The sequence below is a fragment of the Mya arenaria genome, chromosome 7 (assembly GCF_026914265.1).
Source record: "Mya arenaria isolate MELC-2E11 chromosome 7, ASM2691426v1".
NCBI classification, from domain to species: Eukaryota; Metazoa; Mollusca; class Bivalvia; order Myida; family Myidae; genus Mya; species Mya arenaria.
Window position 1 is genome coordinate 8,067,305 of NC_069128.1, and position 21,747 is coordinate 8,089,051.

Consider the following 21,747-nt stretch of genomic DNA (forward strand, 5'->3'; position numbering starts at 1 on the left):
GAAGATGAATTGTCGGTGGATTTTTACTGTAAACAAGGAATATAAAATTATCAGCAGTGTTAGAATTAATGAAAAATATATGTTTTAAAGGCCTACTTTAACCCCTCGATAAGTGACCCCCCATTTTTTGTCCAGGTGTTCACTAAAATGAATGATAACATCTTGTTTTCGATTTTGGTTATTTATGATGTAAACATAGGTTTTTGATGGATATATAAGTACACTTTCTTAAGTAGTCTAAAAGTCAATGAGACGTATCAGGATAAACAACAAACTTAATCTTCATCATTTATTGCCTTCAGAGACTGAAACAATCTTCCTATGGTTTTTATTCTCTTGTTTTGAAATTAAATGTTGTCTCCCTTTTAAAAAACAAATTGTGAATAAAATTTGTAATTCCCTTCTTTAATTATGGCAATAAGACCTGTTGATTTTGAGGGTTTTATAAGCAAAAATAGGAAAAGGGTCTCCCTTCATTTCATGACCAACATTCGCAAAAAAAGATCTGATTGATTTTGCTTTTTATAAGCAAAGAGGCAAATGGTCTCCCTTGATTTCATGACTAACATACATGTGGAAAATAGTCCAGGACCTGATTGTTTTTTTAAAGCAAAATAGAAAATTATCTCCCTTGATTTTGGCATAAACATAATGCAAAGTTGTCTCCCTTCACTTTTTGATTTTACGTATTTTTCATAATCTTGATTACAAAATTGTCAACGTTGATTGCTAGGAAAAACATGAACATTTCCTCCTTGATTTGAATGATAAATAAGTACAAAAATGTCTCCCCTGATTTTATTACATTTAAAAAAATCTAAATTGGCAATATTACCCCCCTTTATGAAGTGTTAAATAGTAAGTAAATATGCAGTTTGATGTTGGCCTGCATTATATAGGACACCCCCACATCACAGGGATAACATGGCATAAAGTGATCATAAAATATCATGAAATTGTAATATTTTCACTATAAAGTCAGAGTAAACAGGTGGTTTGTGTTGATATATTGAAAGTATTGATGTATTTATTGGAATATGATTATCAGTAATTTGTAATAAAGTTATTTTTGGCTGTACACTAACTAACTGACCTTTCTCATTTTCATAAATTTAGAAATAAATGAAAAAAATCTAAAAAAAATCTACTTTTGGCATAATTTCAATAACTCCAGATTGAACCAATTTCATAATGTTACAAACACTTTCAAGTGAAGCTAATATATTACAACTGAGGCTTCTAATTGCCAATTCCATTAATTTAGCCCTTTGACTATAACAGAGTTATTTCCCTTATGAATTTGTAAAAATGGGATTCTATTTGTTTTGTTCTGGTTTCAATTTCTCAGTGTTTACATATAAAGGTTGTAATAAAATTCTCAATTAGCCATGCCAGTTTTCATATAAGTGATGATGTTATGGTACATTTATATAATTTTTATTTTCTTGTCTTGATCTTGTATTATTTTTTGCAACTTTTAGTAATTGAGCTTAAATAGAGTTATTGACCTTTTAAAAAAAATATTTTTTGAGAAAGGTTTGTCAACCTTTAATTGCATATTTATAGAGGAAATATTCAATTTCATGATTTTTCTTTGTATGTTCTGATACTAGGGTACTTTTTCAGGTGAAGAGTCTCCAAAATTTGCATACTTACGGAAATAAAAGGAAATATTAAATTTTGTGATTTGTCATTGTAAGTTATGATGATAATTATGGTACATATAATTTCCTGTCGTAAGTGATGCAGCAGAATTCAGATCTTTGTAAAGAATTTTATTGAAATTTTATGGTCTCTACTTTAAATCATGTACTGCATGTAAAGTTATGGAAAAATTGAAGAAAAGATATGTCAAGATTTTGTGTAAAAAGTCCAAACACATGTTTAATGTTAAAGGTACTTGCAGCAAGCTTAAAGGGGCATTCAAAGGATATAAAGTGCCGATTATAAACTGTTTTGCTATTGTCTGAGCTGAATTTTATTATAAGGGACGTGGCTGAGACTCTGTCTGCCTGCAGAATGAGTGATCAAGGGTTTCATCCTCGTCCGATGCACAAAACGCATATTTATGTAATTTGTTACATACATATCTGAAATTAAGGGTTAAGGCTCAATATTTTGTAATAATTAAATCAGTTAAGATTAATTTCACAATTTCACTTTGTAATTCTTCGTTTCTTGTGAAATGAAAAATTGAAGATTAATATTATGATATTTTATTAACTCATATTTTACAACTTGCAATTTTAAAGCTCTTGAGCAAATACCCACCTTTAAAGTTCTCTTAATTTATGAATTACCAAACACATAAGTATTGTAAATTGAAAATGAAATGTACATAATTTATAGTTAACACCTACACTATTTGCGAAGGGTTGAAAACGTAATCTTACTTTAGCTCCTTGAAGTGATATGGAACATATCTTTCATATCTAAGTCAGGATGTTTCACCCACTTTTCAAATGATTTTAAAAGACATGCTGAGGTTTGATCTCTTCTGGATTCCTTGCAGATTTAATTAATAGGACAACATACACTTACTCACAGGCTCTCTGTGCACATACATGTCAGTGCTCTACAAACTCTTAAATAAAATTGCTACAAACGCTCAGTACACTACATAATGCCAAAATACCTTTTGTGTACAACAGTGCACATCAACCTCTAAGTGCACAACCAACTCTTTGTACACTACAACCTTTTATTGCACAGCCAACTCTTTGTACACTACACACTCTTAGTGCACAGCCAACTCTGTGTACACTACACACTCTAACTCTTTGTACACTACAAGCTCTAAGTGCACAACCAAATATTTGTACACTTCACACACTTAGTAATCAAACCAACTCTTCGTACACTACAAGCTCTATGTGCGCAACTAACTCTTTGTACATGACACACTCTAAGTGCACAACCAACTCGTTGTACATGACACACTCTAAATGCACAACCAACTCTTTGTACACGACACACTCTTAGTGCACAACCAACTCTTTGTACATGACACACTCTAAGTGCACAACCAACTCTTTGTACATGACACACTCTAAGTGCACAACCAACTCTTTGTACATGACACACTCTAAGTGCACAACCAACTCTTTGTACATGACACACTCTTAGTGCACAACCAACTCTTTGTACACGACACACTCTTAGTGCACAACCAACTCTTTGTACACGACACACTCTTAGTGCACAACCAACTCTTTGTACACGACACACTCTAAGTGCACAACCAACTCTTTGTACACGACACACTCTTAGTGCACAACCAACTCTTTGTACACGACACACTCTAAGTGCACAACCAACTCTTTGTACACGACACACTCTTAGTGCACAACCAACCCTTTGCACACTAAACTCACGTATTGTGCAATTCTGTCTACTAGCCAGTTTCCTTGCATATTTTGGGTATTACGCTGTATTATGTTAATCTATTAAGGCATCTTCCTATCAGTTTAAGGTTATACAAATTTACAATAATGTTTTTATACAGGTTAAATCCATATTAAATTTGTGCCAATTTAGTAATTTGGAATTTCATGGTTGGTAGAAACCTGAACTGTTGAGGTTATTCACTTGAAATAATCATCTTATGGCATGACCTGATGTAAGGGTGAATACAGGAAAATGAAAAGCATCCATTCATTTGAAAAATGGAAATTTCTACCCCATGGGTGAATTGAAAGGTTACTAAAAAAAAAATGAATGCTTTTTTTAAGAAGGTTAAACTTAGTTCGATATTTACTTATGTATATAGTAAATTAAAATATTGGTGAAAATGAAGAATTTAAAATCATATAATGTTAAGATGAGTCTATTTTGCTTCTCATTTATCCAATTTTTTTCATAATTTTGTGCTGAGTTTCAGTTGTTTGTAATCTTTATAAAATTCAAAATATTTGTATAAAAAAACCCTGACTACTCAATTCCCAGTGTAAAATGTTTTATGTGAAAAATGATATTAATATTATGAAAAAAAGACAGATTGTCATCTTAGGAGTCGACCTGGGTCAATTCATCTTTGTTCATGAAATTTTGTTCGCTTCAAGTTTCATTGCCGTATGATTATGTTCTGTCAATGTGTCGGTGTAAAATGTCATTGTAGATGCCGAGTTTTGATTCCTTAAAGATACAAAATCTACAAAAAAGGAACATTATATTGTTCCTTTGTATGAAGTCTACAATGTATATAATCTTTTCATGGATACGCCCTGTTTTAAGATTTCAACTTTGTAAAAACAATGCACATTAAGCATTTTTGTCCTAAATTTCTGCGATAAGCATTTTGTCTTTTGTTGGAATGACCAGTCCCTGCTAAGATCAATGTTAAATGTATCTTAAGAACGCATTTGTCGAAAATAGCACAAGCCGTGACAACCCTGAACTGGTAAAATGCTTTCAGCTTGCTCAATTATCCTGAGCTTGTTAAGCAGAGCTTGTTCAAAAATGTAATGCCAAGCAATAGTATATGAATTTAGGCTTGTTCATCCAAAAGACTTATTTCGATGACTCATAGAGAGCGCATAAAATAGAGAAAAACTTCTGAATTACCCCATATATTATATTGAAATTTTACACTTTTTCAGATGCTTATATAAAATCATCAACTGTTTCATGATATGAATAACTTAAGAGCTTGGGGCTTTGGCGTTATTTGGAAACCTGACAGAGCATCCATTTCCTGCAAGTACTGGGGTTACATTACACCATTACATTGCAATTAACATTTGATTTGGGTAGAAGACACATGATACAGGGTGGGGGGAGGGTGGGTAAACTTTGATGCATAATACTTGTATAATAAACTAAATAAAGAAATATGAGACTGCTGACAAAATTTTGCTGACATAGATAGTTTGTAAAAAGAACATTTAAAATGAACGTATGAACTGATCTATTCATGTTGTATAATATTTCAAATCAGAACAAAAAAACCTTACGTATACAAGCATCATTAATTTCGAGCACTTTGCGTAATATATAGATAATAAAGCTTGTAACATATTTTTCTTTACCATGTTTTTATTAATTGATGAAAATGTTAAAGAAAGACTTATAGGTGCAGTTTTCGCCACCTGTCATATAAAATTGAAAACATTCAGATCAAAATAACTTCTACAAATATTGCTACCCAAGAAAAAGAAATTTTAACTAAGTAATTAGCTATATTTGTATGAATTTCATACAGTTTAATATTGGTTTATCATTACTTTTCAAATTTACTGATCATGTGCTCGATTTTGATATTTGTATTGTGATTAACACGTGTGACCGATCTTGTAAAGAAAGTATATAGAAAGGTATTTAAAATGCTGAATAAGTTTTTTTATAAAATTGAAAGAATTTGTTTTGTGGTTTAATATCTACATCAGATCACTTTGAAGCTGAAGGTTGACTCAAACTATAAAGTTGGTATATATTGTACATAAATTGTCACCTTTTTTGCCCCACCTGGTGAAAAGTGGGCAAGTAGGGTGCTTTTAATACTGCTCAGGTTATTCTCCACTGGTGGGTTTTTGACAGGCCTTGTGGGAAATAGCTTTGGTCAGATTCTTGTGGGGGGAGGGGTGGGGGGTTATTATTGCAGCTTGGATTTTAACACCTCAAACCCAAGGGTTTTTTTTATTTAAGCTGTCTCCACTTACCTGGGCTGGGATTTGGGCAACAAAATTTTGGATTTTGGATTTGCCTGGACTCACACACACCCCACTCCCCAACAGTTTTTGCACTTCATAAATGATACATAATTTTTATAGTGAATTGCTTTTGATAGTGCAAATGGTAATTGTTATCTTTTGAAACATGAATGATCATTTTTATAAAAAATTCCCACTATTTTTTCTTCAGAGTCAAATTCGTAAGGTGACTTTTGAGTTTGAAATATGATCAATGTTGAAAGGAGAATCTTATTTTCCCCTAAAGAATATGACACATCCATTATAGGTATAATTTACTGGTCAGTTGCATTTAATAACAGTATCATTTTAAACTTTAAACTAATGTTACAGTTGAATTATTTTCATCATTTACATCAAATACTCTTCAAAATGGAGGTAATTTGAATTTCAATACTCTTTAAATAGATCATGAACGGTCAATGACTGTTTTGCCAAGTAGAATATCTGTAATATTTCTTTAGTGGCTGTTTATTTTGGTTTCATCACCTTAAAATATGCGACTCTTGGGTCATTTTCCTGTCTATGCAAACATTATTTATAAACAATTCAAATGTTATTCGCTGTTTAAAATTCTCTTAAATTTGTTTGTCTCTATCATTTTTCACAACAGAATTTAAATTCCTTACGTTTCTCAAATATTTTTTTTTATTTAGATACACAAACAGACCTCAAATACCATATAAGCTTTGTTACTGAATGATTATACGCCCCTAGTATATATATACGTCCTTTGGTGAACTTATATTCTTTTCAATAGCTTCGTTACTGAATGGTTATACGCCCCTTAAGTATATATATACGTCCTTTGGTGAACTTATATTCTTTTCAATAGCTTCGTTACTGAATGATTATACGCCCCTAGTATATATATACGTCCTTTGGTGAACTTATATTCTTTTCAATAGCTTCGTTACTGAATGATTATACGCCCCTAGTATATATATACGTCCTTTGGTGAACTTATATTCTTTTCAATAGCTTCGTTACTGAATGATTATACGCCCCTAGTATATATATACGTCCTTTGGTGAACTTATATTCTTTTCAATAGCTTCGTTACTGAATGATTATATGCCCCTAGTATATATATACGTCCTTTGGTGAACTTATATTCTTTTCAGTTGTATTCATAATTCGATGAGCTCAACACAATTCTTCGAAATATCTCTGATAGTAGCATAAAAATTAAGCTTGTGAATGGTCAGATAAAGGTTTATCGCAGTACAATGTATGTGACATTGATGATAGATTGTGACATTGTTCAGCTGCTACTCACGGTTCAGATAGCTGAAATCATACTGTGGTCATGAGAAATATGCCTTTTCATTGGACAAAATCAAATGTTGACCACGTAAGTTGGGTCAATTATCTATCTTTAGTGGTCAACATTTTATTTTGTCCAATGAGAAGGCAGTATTTCAAAAGTTTGAGTTTTATTATTAACATTGAACATTTTAGAATTGCGGTTCGATCATCTGACAGTGTAAGAAAAACATGCACTGACCAAATGATTTCATACACTGATACGTCGCAATAGTGAAACCATCAATCTGTAAATGTGTGAAAAGGCATAGGATCATGATTCATTGTTAAAAGCCTCAATTGGAAATTTGACCATAAACTTCAGCATTTAATACTTTGATAAAAATGGTAATTTCGGGAGATTTCATGTGATACCCGACTTTATTTTGGACACTGGTGTATGATCATTTTTGTAGTTTATAACAAAAAAGACCAGAATTTATGATACGTTATCAGTTTAAGGGTCATTTAGGAGCAATCTTTTAAGTTAATGATCAAGACCGTATTTTGGTCATGTATTTTCGCCATGGTGACTGGTTGAAAATGATTATAGGTAGCGATAGAATAATCGTCCTTAATGTCTTTTGACAATTACACCTATAAGAAACTAATCCCTAACAAATTTTATATCGAAGGTCGAAAGGTTAAAGACTGAATTTTCAGTCCATTGTGAAAAATTGCATTTTTATATGGGCTTGTTGTAACTTTTGAAAAGACTGGAAAAAATGAGGCATAAAATGTCCACCTTCAGTAAATATTTAGTTGGGTGACCATGTTATGATTTCGTAATTGAAATTTTACTTCATAATGAAATAACTTGTATAATCTGTTGAATATTAAATATCTCAAAATGCAAATATTTAAAAGGAAAATAGGGCTTCCCCATTTTGACAAAGTCCGTTCAAACTTTGGTACAAGATTTTGTTGAAAGTATAACAACCCTTAGTGTCGGAAATCTTTAGAATTTGTTCTATATGTTTAAGGTTTCAGTAATTTGAAAATGTTTTTAATTTAAAAGTCCAATTTCATTGGTAAATATTGATAAATTGGGTAAGTGATATAACTTGAGCTTAAATGATATAATATTGAATCATTTACAGTGACATGGTTATAATAAAATAACTATTATAAATGTATGTTTTGAAATTACTTTCTTTTTAATGAAGTGTACATCATAATAATATTATTATATAATAACTAATTGTTCAACAGCCATTACTTTGACCATAACCAGAATAAATAAATAATGGAAATTAAGTTAAAAGATAAATATATATTATGTTTTAATGTATATGATCAAGGTGGCACAGCAAAGTAATATTTGGTTAAATGAACCAGTGTTCAAGAATTTAGGGCTAGTCTTATCCCCCATGAAAATTTCTGACCAATTTACACAGGCTCAGAAAATTACATTACTTGGTGGCCAAAATTATTACAAGGTGTATTAGTCAGGTTGAATTCATAGAAGAGTTATGTCCCCTGATAAAAAACAATGAATTATGCACTGACATTAACACTATGTGCTCTTGCTTAAATTCTACATGATTGTACCACATTAAAGATTGACAGTGATCTTTTATAATTTAAGTTAAAGAAAAGAAACTTCTTACATTTTTGTACTTCAGAAATTTAGAAAAAGCATTTTGACAATGTCATTGTAAATGACCCGGAAAGATAAATAGTAGCCACAAATATTGAAACAGCATAGATAGCTATGTCATTGCTTACTTAGATTTGTATATATTGTAACTTTTCATAAATCCTTAAATATATAAAGGTTTTCTATATTTGGGAAAAGTGACTATATCACAAAGGATTTGGGCAGATAAGCATTTGATTTTGATCTACGCTTCGATGTTATTAAATCCAAAGAGGTTTGGAGACAGAAATTTGCTGTCTTGCTCAACGGAATATAGTTTAACATGAAATTAGTACAATTATGTCAAAACATTTGCAAAATATTTAGGCAATTTGACAGATAACCTGGGGAGAGGGGAATGGGATGGTTGGTATAGTGCTCTTACTGTATGAAAAATTTAATGATTATTGTCTATGTGTCCTTAAATGTCCTAAATGTACCATATTGGAGCAGTCTTAACCCTAATCAATAGTTGGAGCAAGCTAATAGCACGCCCATAAATATAAAACAATTATTAATTTTAACAAATTACATTTGCTACTTATAGCATAGCGTAGGCTTGGTAATATTGTACATAAACCTGAAATAATACCCAAGTGGGCATATTTAACTGCTTGTTGTGTATAATTTCAATAAATCAGCTAATGGATGTGCAGTGACTTGGATGATGACTTGTATCAATGCTAAAAGCATTTATGATTTCCTTTTAAATAAAAGATTGATTTGTTTAGATTGAAAATTGAGAAAAATGTTCCAATATCATATGAATTATTTCTAAGAGTTGCTGTTTTTAAAAAGAAAATTGGTTTATTTTCAGAAATTGACAATGGGCTGTTCTCACCGCCCCCACCACTGTTACCCCCTGTCACCCAGAATACCCATAATTCCCAGCATTCCGTATCCACGGGAACCGAAACCAATGGTAACTATGGCAACGAGGAATCCTCATCGAATACATCAATGGAAAGCATCGGAATGTCTACACAGACAACACCAAAGCACGTTCCGAGAATGGCGACCACGCCTACGCAGACAATCGAAGATTTGGATACAAAAGAGCAAGATAAACGAGGTAATGCATCATAAAAAAATATAAACATCTTAAAACATCTTTTTTGCAACCCATCTGATATTTGAAGAAAAGAAATGGGTTTAATTGAGACAGCCTTGGTGTCGTCGGCATGCAATAACTTTAACCTTGGCCATTATAAATTGGATTATTTCAAATGAAACCTAGTACCCTAATTGCCAGATCACATTTTGTAATCACAGGCCCATATCTCTAGTTAAATAATTGTCGAGTTATCATGCCCTGTAATGGACTGAAAAAAACAAAAACAAACAGGCATTGTGTTCAGTCTACGGCTCTTTTTTTAAAAATGAAAATAATTTTAAAAGTTTTGAATGTAAACTCAATTTAGGTTTGATACTAATCAGAATTAATCAATACTTGATTACTGATGGAATGATAACACAGTTATAAATACACAAAAATAACAGTTATAAATACACAAGATACCAATGATGATAGGCATGAAGGAAGCATAACTCTGGGTTAAGTGGTTGTCAAGTTATGCCCCTTTATCAGCAAGAATTTATTTTACAAAAGTCCTGAAGCTTTAATGCTTGAAACATCATTTTACATACTAGTTGACAAACGATTTTGCGCTCTAAAACGTTTGTGAAGCGATAATAATTATCTAGGATGGTTAGTGTGACAAGCTTTTAGCCTTCAGTCAATTATGTGCATAGTGAAAAACATATGTCATGTATATCTGTTACATTCATCAGTAAATGAAACGCCTCCATATAAAATAGCTGTTTTGAAAGTTGAAGAAAAAGTTTTATTTCATCCATTTAGAAAAGAAAATGTTTTATATATATTAATTCAACATCCTATTTTGAGATATATTTAGATAAAAAAAAGTTGGGTGGAAATTTATGTGGATATTTTGAATATATTTTGTGAAAGTAATTCAAAACTGTTAAAAATTCATATCAACAGAAAATTTATGCATAGAAGGAGTTATATAAATCTTTGTACATAAATTAAGGCATCCATTCAAATTTTGTACTCACATTCACAGTTTGACCCTGTTTTGTCTTGGAATGAACCAATGTTTGCGTAAATATCTTGGAACTGGTGATATAAGACTGGTGACAAAATATCAGATCACAGTTTTTAATCTTTACGTTCCGAAATTTAAGTTTTGTGGCTAAAAGTGTTACTAAATACTTAAAGAATGATGTTTTTTTTCATAAACATCAATTTTCAAATGTAAATATGAAACCCTGCAACCTGATCCTTTTTCAGAAGTCATCTTTCACTGTTTCTCAGACTTTACATAAAAATTGTCTCATTCTCAGACAAAAATGAAAAAAAATAATGGCAAAATGGTTCATCTCTGAGAGTTCTTAATAAGACTATAATTTTTTTAACTCTATTATAAGGGTACCATGGGCATTGACAATTCATACACCATGGGTCGATTGGTCAGAACTTTGCTAAAGTTAACAATATTGTTAACTTCATTGTGAACTTTCAGACATGAACTTTGTTTTGGTGAGTTCATATAATTAATTAAAACAAGCACAGCTGAGACAGTTAATGTCTCAAATCTTATTTCAAATACTGCTGATCACAAGCTTATTTATTCTTGAAACTTTTAAAGAAGTAAAAATTTGAAAGTTAACAACTATGACGTTAACAAAGTTGTATATTTTAACAAAACAATTAGCCCAATATATAAGGATATTTGCTACAGTAACGGGGGTGAAAGCGAAAAGATTTTACCTTCTTCTATATTTAATGTCGCTTAGAACCTTTTCGCATTCACCCCTTGTAAATTAAATAAATAATAAGATTAAAAAATGAATAACTTGAACTTGAATAGAATAGGACCAGAAATGTGATTTATATATATATGGATTTCAAGTGAATAATGGAATATATTTTGATATCAGCTGTGCACAAAAGATTTTATATATGCAAAAATATAATATAGGTCGATGTTATGTATAAAAACATCTGTGACATCCATAATATTCCTAAAGTTAATATACTGTGTGACATTATAATGTAATGATCATTTCAACATTATACTATAAGCAAACATTAACATTTTGTCAGAATGGCAATTAATTTGAAATATCATGTATTCATGTCATATTACGAATTGCTAATTATGGCAAATATGTTAATGGTCATTGTTATATGCAAATTGCCACGAAATAAGTTTGATAAGTTACACGAGGTCAGCTGTCGTATTCTCAAAGGTGGAGCAGACATTTAAGTACAAAGGTCAATTAATTTGGCCGAAGGTAGTACACAGGCCTGACTCAGGATTGTAGTTTTTTGTTGGTACAAATCTTTGTCCATTAGAAACATGACAAATTTGCACTCTTTGTAAAGTATCGTGACCGTTTTTGGAAAGGCGACATTTTTGGATTCTTGTAATGTCATGTCCAATTTGTTTTAATGGCTTGTTAAATGTTATTGCATCTTTGTAGTTTACTGAAGTTAGATATACATGTACTATGCATGTAAGTGTTCTGAATGTGTCATCTAGTTTTGGAATAAAAAATGACGTTAATGCTTGATGGAAAATGTTAGGTAAGTCTGTTAAGGTTATTTATAGTCGAGTATATAATAAAAATTTACCACATGGTTGAATAACAGCTACTGTATTAAGTATGTCAGTAACACTTGAAGTTACAGTGCATTACACTAAGTGAAAAAATTAAGCAGAAAAAGTCATGAAATTACTTGAAATTACAGTTCATTCAACAAATGAAAAATTCTATGTTGAATAATGTCAGTTTTACTTGAAATAACAGTCAATTCAACTAAAAGAAAATTCTAAGTGTAAAAATGTCATTTTTATTTGAAATTAAAGCACATTCAACTAATGGAAAATTCTGAGTTTAAAAATGTCAGTTTTACTTGCAATCACAGTACATTCGTATGTAAAAAAATGTAAGGAGAAAGAAAAAGCAAGAAATTGCATCAAAGTATTACAACTTCAACCGAGTGAGAAAAACAGACAAGCGATGTCAACCTTTTGATATGTGGTTACTTTGTCATAAATTTCAGTCCTCAAAATATATTAAATTGCGTAAATATAGAACACTTCAGTAAATTGTTTTATATGTTAAACATTAGGTGATACAAACCTGTCTGCATGGACTTGCAATGCCTAGAAATGTTACGTGTAATACTGTTTGATAAGACTGCATTCTGAGGATTTTAGAGAAATTGTTTGCATGTTCGATAATCTCCCCAGTTGTTCGTCTTTAGCCTGTTGTATGCTAATAAGACATAGTTATTGTCCATGTAATTAATTATTAACAGCGCTATGTACATAAAAGTCAGCGATCGATACTTATTGGAAGAGATTTATGCTCATTTAAGGGTATTGACACAAAGAAATGGTCAGACACAATGTGGGGGATATTGTGGGATGCTTGTTTATCAATTTGTTGCAATTTTATTATATATTTGTTGCATCATTATTGATTTACTAATGAGAATTTTTCTTATTAACATAATTTCACTTTTGTTGCCTCAGACCCATTGTCAACTATACATAGAAAACAATATTACTTTAAAGGTTTTCAGGCCACATGTGTACATATGTACTTGAATATGTAGCTGTACAGTCCTGCATGCAAACATTGCATGTTGTTTGCGAATTCTTTCTTAAAACGTGTTCTTGAAACAGATCATTGATACTTGCATAACACAAATAAATCACTTTCCTCATGCTGTTGTAAGTGCCAATTTAACCTTGTATAATGTATAATATACCTTGATGATGTAGCGCATAAAGCAGAAGTGCACATGTACACGTACCCGTAGCGTTCCCCAACCTCTCCTGTTATTTACAACTATGCATTTAAATCGTGGGTATTTTACACCAATTATGGAAGTGTTACCCATGTTTTTTTTCTGTTTAATGGTTAGTAGATATGTCAACATTTCTTTTCATAATTATGGTTAAGGGGGGCGTGAAAGTCTAGAAATCAGTGGGGTTTGAGTGCAAATTATCAATATAGAAAAAAAAAAATTAGTGGTCTCTAACCTCTTTGTTGCTTGATGACTGAAGGGAGATAACTAAGATCCATTTACAGTCAAAGTAGTAAAATTCTAAAACATTCAAGCATAACAATACGTTGTTGTAAATAGTTAACCTGTTGACATGCCGAGGTGTGTTTTTTTCTGTAGTTTATCAAACACGATCAAAGGGTAGGTTTCATACCTTGAAAAGTGTAAAATTTGTTACCTAATTGTTAGATTTATCACTTGTTGGAGAAGTCGAATGTTTTACATGAAGCAAAGATAAATTACTCAGATTTCACCACATATTTGATCAGTATCACATGTTGGAAATGTGTTCATTTTTTATGCAAAAAGATTGATTTTTTTTGCTCGAATGAATTCAGGGGTTTTTTCATACTAACATCAACATCACTGCTGTTTAATACAAAAAATTCATAATGAGTTCAAAACAGCTTTAAGATAATAAGCTGTCTTAACAGAACCAAAAAGAACATTAATTAAAACTTTAAAGGATAAAATGGCTTATCATAAAAAAAAAATCAAAATACATTATACACACAGTACAATACATATGTACATTTGAGGTTAAATAAAAAAGTATAAGCTACTGTAGCTAACTAGTAAAACTTATTTTTTCATTTCAGACATTTATAAAGAAGCGTTTGAGAGCACAAAGCGAACTGAAGAGGCGAAGTTCAAGGTCCGGTTCGACAATCTAATGTCTGAGATGCAGCAGTCATTTGAAAGTCTCTCACCTCGGGAAGGCTCCATGCCACATGGATATGGCAGTACTTCATGTAAGAAATTTTAATAGAATATACTTCATCAAAATGATAATTTTGGAAACAATTCTTATAACTATTTCTTTGAGATGGTGTTTTGTTGGAAACTTTTACAATTAGTTTAAACATTATTTTTTATAAACTTACGCTCAGTCACTTTGGTTAGTAAGATGTTGCCCAAGATTTTGATCTTGTGCTGTGGGTTAGCATGTAGAAAACCTTCTTGGTCTGCTTGGTGACCCCCCAACCAAACTCACATACACCAAGGCTGGGAATAGAACCCGGATTGCCTTGGTGTGAAGTAAGTGTGATAACCTCTGTGCTAACTGGCCAATCTGAATGCTAACAATTGGTGCTGCATGGATACAAGAGTAGGACCAAATTATTTCAATACTTTTGGCCTACTTTTGAAATAATAGCAATTCTCTTTGCATATCCTGACTCAATCGTGTATTGTTTCAAAATTAGGCCTCACTAAATGCACCTGCAATTCAAAATACACTTTGTATGTTAATCACTTCATGGAACAATAAAGAAAATTGTATCATGCAATAATACTTTAATCATTTTTATTCATATACATTCCATTGAAATGAAAACAAAAGATCTAAAATTAGTGATACTATTGAAGTTTTGGTGTGTGTCATCTTCGGCATTTTGGTTGATATATTGCTGATATGAATCACTGGAATCCATCTCCTGGTTATACTCCAGTACTATTAATGTCCTTATAACCAGGGATGTGAGTTGTCCACTCTGATTCTTTTTTTGTTGTTAGTAGCTACTCCTAAGTTTGTTTAAATTTATATAATTTGTCACCCCAATGCAATAACTGAATACAGAAATAGAAGTAGATATTGAGTTTTTTGCATTAAGGTGATGATAGGAAGCATGGATAGCCCTCAAAGGAGCTTCTAAAATACTCAGTTTTGCCTCTAGGCAGGATGTTTCATCCCATTGGAGGCCTAAAGGGCCCCCAAACCCTTGCTGAAATGCTTTCAGCTGCCAGGTCAATCAAATTCCTGTTTTATGAGAGGTCAAGAGAACATGCACCATCAGGTGGGCTCAAAACTGCAACCTCTTGGGTCAAAGACAGATTGCGTCGCCACCTGAAGATCTGAAAGAATATCTACAATTGATGGTAACCCTACAATTAACCATACAAATACTTTTATGTAATAGTTATATATTGTGTCTGTGTTCTGTTTCAGATGGTGATCTTATGACCACGTACAGAGCGAAGATTAAAGATCTTCTGGTCAGTCTGTCTCAGCGGTTGGAGCTGGCTGTCGAAAGTAAGTTTCCATGTATTATGCTAAATTGTTTAAAACTTATGAAGAAAATTGTCCAGCCATTGAAGATATTTGAATTAAACTTGGTACACATGTTGCTAGTCAGCATACAGCAAGGCCCACAACTCTGGCTTTCATAATTATTGAGATATGCCCTTTGAAGAAATAACAGATAAGTGATGGTGTTGGCTATCAATAACAATTACCTTATATGTGATTTCTGTAGATATAGAGGATAATTGTTTGCTCCAGTGTAAGATGGTAATATATATCATCGAGTAAGTAACAAAAGTTATTTTTCACAAGTGGCATAGCAAAGAGTTAAATATTCACTTTTGGTGCCCGTAATATATTATTGTTAAAAATGCATTACATTTGCAGGTTTTGACGAATCTTGTGCCACCAACCCATCGTTAACGAGTCTCAAAGTACGTCAGATGATCTCGAAACTCGTAGAAGATCGTCTCGGGGAATCACTTGATCTCACAAGTGATGAGGCTGTTTCTGATTTATCGTCGTTATCCGATGATTCCTCGGAGCAGAAATCGTTGGAAGAGCAGATAGCGCAAGCTGTGATAGCTAGGGTATGTTTGATACATCTCGAGGAAATTCTTTTAGTATATCAATAACCCAACATTTGAGACTGTATTACAAGTATTCTTGTTAAAACAAAAGGTACAATTGTGCAGCAAAGTACAAATTTAGCATATAATACTAAGAAAATCTGTAAATGGTTGTAACCAGTCTTCGAAATTATACTTTGGAATTGATAATCAGAAATTCTTATTTTTGTTTATTAAATTTGTTATGAGCCTGACTATTTAAGTCAAGTTTTGAACAAGCCATACGAAATTTTCATTAATGCAGATATCGCAGGCCTGTGCTAATTTCGATCACTGGATAACAGTGATAATTTTAATGACAGGGATAATTTTAATGACAACTTTTAAGTAATTAATGCTTTTAGCTTTGTATTTTATAAGGTATTACTGCATGTTTAGTTTCTACTAATTTGCCCTAGTGATTGATTGTAAATTAAGCTTAAGACTGATGAATTACTCCTGAGTCCATTTTTTGGGGGGGTTTCAAGCTTTTAGCTCAAAAGAGTAAACACCCTGTTTGTTTCGAAGCCATGACTTGAGGTTGAAGTTGACACTTATCTCGTTTTGATTATATTTTATTTCTCCTTTAATCTTTCAGATGTTGGAAATACACAGAAATCAAAATGGAATTCATCTTGACCTTGATGAACCAAGGTCAGCAGATGAGAGAAGGGACTCTTCAGGATCGGAGGTAAAAACAGTGGTTAGGAGTAGGAACTCTTCAATTGAGGAGGAGCAACATGTACCAGGAGTTAATGTGCCAAAAGATAATCATTTATCCCAAAGTGGGAAATCACCACAAAGTGACAATGTTCATAGTGATATAAATTCAAATATTAGTGCAAAAGGTGTGTATATAGAACCTATAGGTGAAACAAGTGATAATACTATACATTTGGATAATGATAATCAGCATGATATTGTTGATGGTGGCCATGGGAGCAATTTGGATGATTCAGGGAATATTTCACCTACAAAATTGACACCCAACGAGAGTGCAGATACATCAACTGATTCAATCAGTGCAAATAAAAGTGTGCATAATAAAAAAGGTGAGAAACGGAGGTTAGACTCAACTAATTCTGAGCCAGACCCAGAGGATGAAAAAATATTAAAAAGCGAGTTCGAAAAATTGCGAAGTTTTGCGAAAGAGGTTGTGCCAAAACCATTATATGAGGAAGCCAAGTTTACGGAAGAAGTTGAAAGTGAACCGATTGAAGAAAATATGGATTATGAAGAAGTTGATCATGAAGAAGCTCAAGACGATTTTAATTCCAGATTTTTTACATTTGACAAAGTCCACGATCAGGATAATCGGTTTCCAGATTTCAGCGAACTGGATTACGAGTATCATGACTTTGGTATAAATGAAGTAGATCCCGATTTATTATCGATGAATCTCGCACCAATTTTGGAAGAGACTGAGGAGGAGTTATTGGAAGACGAAGAGGAGGATGTGAACAATGAGGGGGCAGTAGGTGGAGCCTCAGAGATTGACTGGCGGGGAAACTGGATGTTTAAAGGTGCGTGCAAGATATGTTTTTTTTGTGTAATTAAAGCAAAAAATTTCAATACAGCTCTGATTTATTAAATAAAATAAGGTTTTGCTGAAATTATTTTGAGGTATGTATTATTTTCATGGGATTATTTCATTGATTGAATGGATGTTAATGTGATTACTTAAATTAAGCAAATTTTAAAACAGGAATTTGTAGGGAATATGAAACATTTGAAACAATAACGATAAATCATTGTTTTACCCAATAGGTGCTTCAGGGATTGACTCTTACGAGAGCATGTCACGATCGCGGGTTAAACCGCCCCACAACTTTGGGGAAGGCATTGTCCGTGTACCGCAACCTAATGTCAACCTGCTGGCTCCCATCATCGGAAACAGGTAACTAATAAGTAGGATTAAAGTTTGAAAGCAACTGGCTCCCATTATTGGAAAAGTAAAACATAAGTAAGATTAGAGTTTTTGCAACAAATAAATGATATTTGTGAAAAAAAAATTGTAAACCTCCAAACGAAGGTATGGTATACAGGTTTCATAACCTAAAGCCAACCTTCTGGTTCCCAGCATCAGAAAATGGTACATGTCAAACACTAATTAGTTAAGCATTATAATTTGATTCTGAATTTGAATTTTGACACCCCATTTTGAGTTTTGGGGTGATTTGGAAAGGTTTCTTCTGCCCTTGCCAGTATTACTAAGTGAGCTTTCAGTTAAGTCAGAGAAGAGAATTATTCACATTTTATGTAAATGACATTTCTCTTAAAAGAATATGTTACAAATGAAATCCAATTATGGTTGAAATGGTGTTGTCTTTTTGGCATGGGAATTAATTAAAAGGCCTAACATTATGTACCATAATGCTTTTGTAAAAAAATTATAAGAAGTTGGATGCTGCTGTGAATTGCATTGTTTTAAATCATTTTTTCATATGTGAATCATTTCTTGTTATAATAAGTTTATAAAAATAATAATGTTAGGTAATATTTTGTTAGTCTGAAAAGAAGTAATGACGATTTGATTTTATTGGATAAGGTTTGTGTGAAGATATGGTTTGTTTGATGATATAGTTGGTGAGTTAAAGCATGATCCACTCCTAAGGAACTTATTTTGAAGGTTTTTATCTGGACAATCGATATGTTGGAGCTCGTGTTTACAATTAAAGTTTTTGAAAATGTCATAATACCAAACAAAGTCTTCAAAATTAAGGATGATGCACAAAAGTTAACAGTGTCACGTTAAAGCAAAAGCTTGATTTTGCCAAAAATAAATAGAAAATTAAACCATTTGAATTTTAGACCTACAAATCAGGGGCCCATTTCAATAATGGATTTTAGTCAGAACTTAAAAAATCTTAATCTGTAGAAATGTCCCAGTTGGCAACATGTCATCTAAAAAAAAATTCAACTTGTGTGTTTTCAACTCATATTTAACTTAAACTTCAGTTGTTACAAATGAATACAAATATAAAAAGAATATGACACTTAGATAATTTCACTTTAAGACTAAAATCCTAAATGAAATAAAAGTCCCAGAGTACTAAATTGATTGCATTTTAATATACCGCGCTATTGTTTCTTCAGGGACGTTGATGAGATGTCATCTGATCTCTCAGACGACCATGACCTCAGTGATGAAGAAAACTCATTTTACGCCAAAACTAGTGAAGAAATCGCGAGAATCACTCGTAAGACTTCCAGCAGTTCTGGACAGGCTAACAACTCCGTACCAACTGAGGGTGAATCAGATGCTGAATCGATATCTTCTCGACCTTATTCATCATCGTTTTCCGATTATGGTTACCACGGCAACCAAATGGATCAAAATAGCATGAATACTAGTAAAGCTAGTATAAAGTCTGCTGTAAAGTTGTCGGAAGAGCTAGTTCAATCCGAAAAAGATGACCCAAAGTTTGAAATTCCACCTATCAGTGTGACGATCGCAGAAGGGGAACCGGCAAAGTTCAATTGTAGGGTCGGTGGTACTCAGCCTCTAGGTATGTTGTTAACAATACAGGCTATTTTCTGTACATTTTTGGAAATTACTAGATGGTTGTTAGTTTAGGGATATTTATCATTAATGTTATTGAAATGTGAATGAAAATTCAAAGAGAGACCTGTCAAAAGTCAAAATTTGAAATATAAAAGGATTGTGTCATCAATCTGAGGAAAAGAGAAAATAATGAATGAACTGTCTGAAGAAAAATAAGTCACCAAAACATCTGCTTAGTTTTGTTAAGATATTTTCCAAATATTAAGTATTTCCAAACTTGTAATTCTTCTTTAGACATTTTCTGGTACCGAATTCGAGACGAAATCGAGGAACTGGAGAACTCCGAGAATTACGAGATTATCAAGGATGGGTGCCGACAAAACCTGACAATGTACAACATGACGTTGGACGATGCAGGACAATACATGTGTATAGCAATGAACGAACATGGGCGATGCTGCCAGTACTTCATACTTAGTGTAAAAAGTAAGTATATTTTATATTTTTTAACATTTATCAAAATAAGCAATTATGTATTATTTATGCACATGTGTATAGTGATGAACAAAGGTAGACGATGCAGTCGGTTCTTTTTACTCATTTTTTCATAATTATTTCATTTTACTTCCTCTTAATAAACATTTATGAGCCATTCAATGACAAGTATATGCCTATTTGAAAGAAAGTAGACGCTGCTGTCAATTTTTCATTCCCAATGTTAAAAGTTACTTATTCCCTACTGTTAGCTTGTCTTGTTGTCTGGTATGTCACAGTCATTGGGGTCATTTTGCAAAAACTTTGACCTTGGCCATTACTCAAAAACCTTTCAGGATATTCAAATGAAACTTGGTATACAAGTTGCCAGAAACTTTGTGCATATACAGCCCAGCCCAAAACTTTTGTTTAAATAAAATTCCGAGTTATGACCTGTTTGTTGCACTATATTATTTTTTTAACATTTACTTTATTCAATAAAAAAATCGTTTTCACGACTATCAAGATAATTAAAGAAAAGTGGACTAGCAATAGCATGCTCTTCTAGTATTCTTGCTTGAATTAAAAGTATTTCATGAAATATGTGAAAGTGCACTTTCTCATGACCTGAAATCAAGTGAAATGTTTTTTGATGTAAGGTGTGTCTGCGGAAAACATTCAGCTTCAGATGAAACAACGATCTTGTGTCGCTAGTGACTTCAGAATGCGCTCCAGATTTTTTGTGAAGTAAATGAAATAATAACAGTCCTTGACGCAGAATAATGCAATCAGTTAATCAGTAATTTAGCTTTCATTCAGTTCATTAGTTCAACTTTCTAACTTCTGAAATAATTGATGTTTTTGTGTGACGTTATCGGATAGATTTTCTTGTGATTGAAAATGTGTTCGAGTTCATATTTCAAAACATTGTGCACTTTTGAGGTTTAAAATTTGTGTTAAAGAGGAGTGTTTATAAAAAAATGTAAGATTTTTTTAATCATAAAATTTCTGTAACATGTTATAGAACCGTGTGTTTCATGTTAAGTATTGGTTGACGAAAAAGTTTGTAATTGATGTAATTTTGATTGCCTCAAAGGCAAAGAGTAGCATACAAAGTTTTTTAAATAAATTAGAATTTGATTCAAATTCAAATATGATTGTTGTTGCTATAATAAAAAAAAAAATTGGGGGGGGGGTCAGATTTTTTGTGTGTTTTTTTTGGATGAGGGTTTATATATTGGGGATTTACATGAGTTGCAATTTAAGACAAAAAAATTAAGTTTGTTTCCTAAAATTATAAAGCAAACCATTGGTGAGCTTTAAAACTTTTCTGTAATTTGTTTCATTATGAAATGTTATATTAAATGACAACGACTGTAAGATGCTATTTTATTACATGATA

The 21,747-nt window shown here is 32.2% G+C and overlaps 1 protein-coding gene across 7 annotated transcripts in view; it reads left to right on the plus strand.

Annotated features, from left to right (window-relative positions):
- The window catches only part of LOC128240221 (muscle M-line assembly protein unc-89-like), a 71,372-nt gene that overhangs the window by 34,491 nt on the left and 15,134 nt on the right, over positions 1-21,747 (plus strand). For all 7 annotated transcript variants that reach the window (XM_052956739.1, XM_052956741.1, XM_052956744.1 and 4 more), the window contains 8 exons: positions 9,449-9,703; positions 14,335-14,487; positions 15,684-15,767; positions 16,146-16,348; positions 16,965-17,889; positions 18,134-18,263; positions 19,463-19,875; positions 20,166-20,357. In XM_052956739.1, the coding sequence (XP_052812699.1) occupies positions 9,449-9,703; positions 14,335-14,487; positions 15,684-15,767; positions 16,146-16,348; positions 16,965-17,889; positions 18,134-18,263; positions 19,463-19,875; positions 20,166-20,357 (2,355 nt within the window). The remainder of the gene's footprint in view (positions 1-9,448; positions 9,704-14,334; positions 14,488-15,683; positions 15,768-16,145; positions 16,349-16,964; positions 17,890-18,133; positions 18,264-19,462; positions 19,876-20,165; positions 20,358-21,747) is intronic.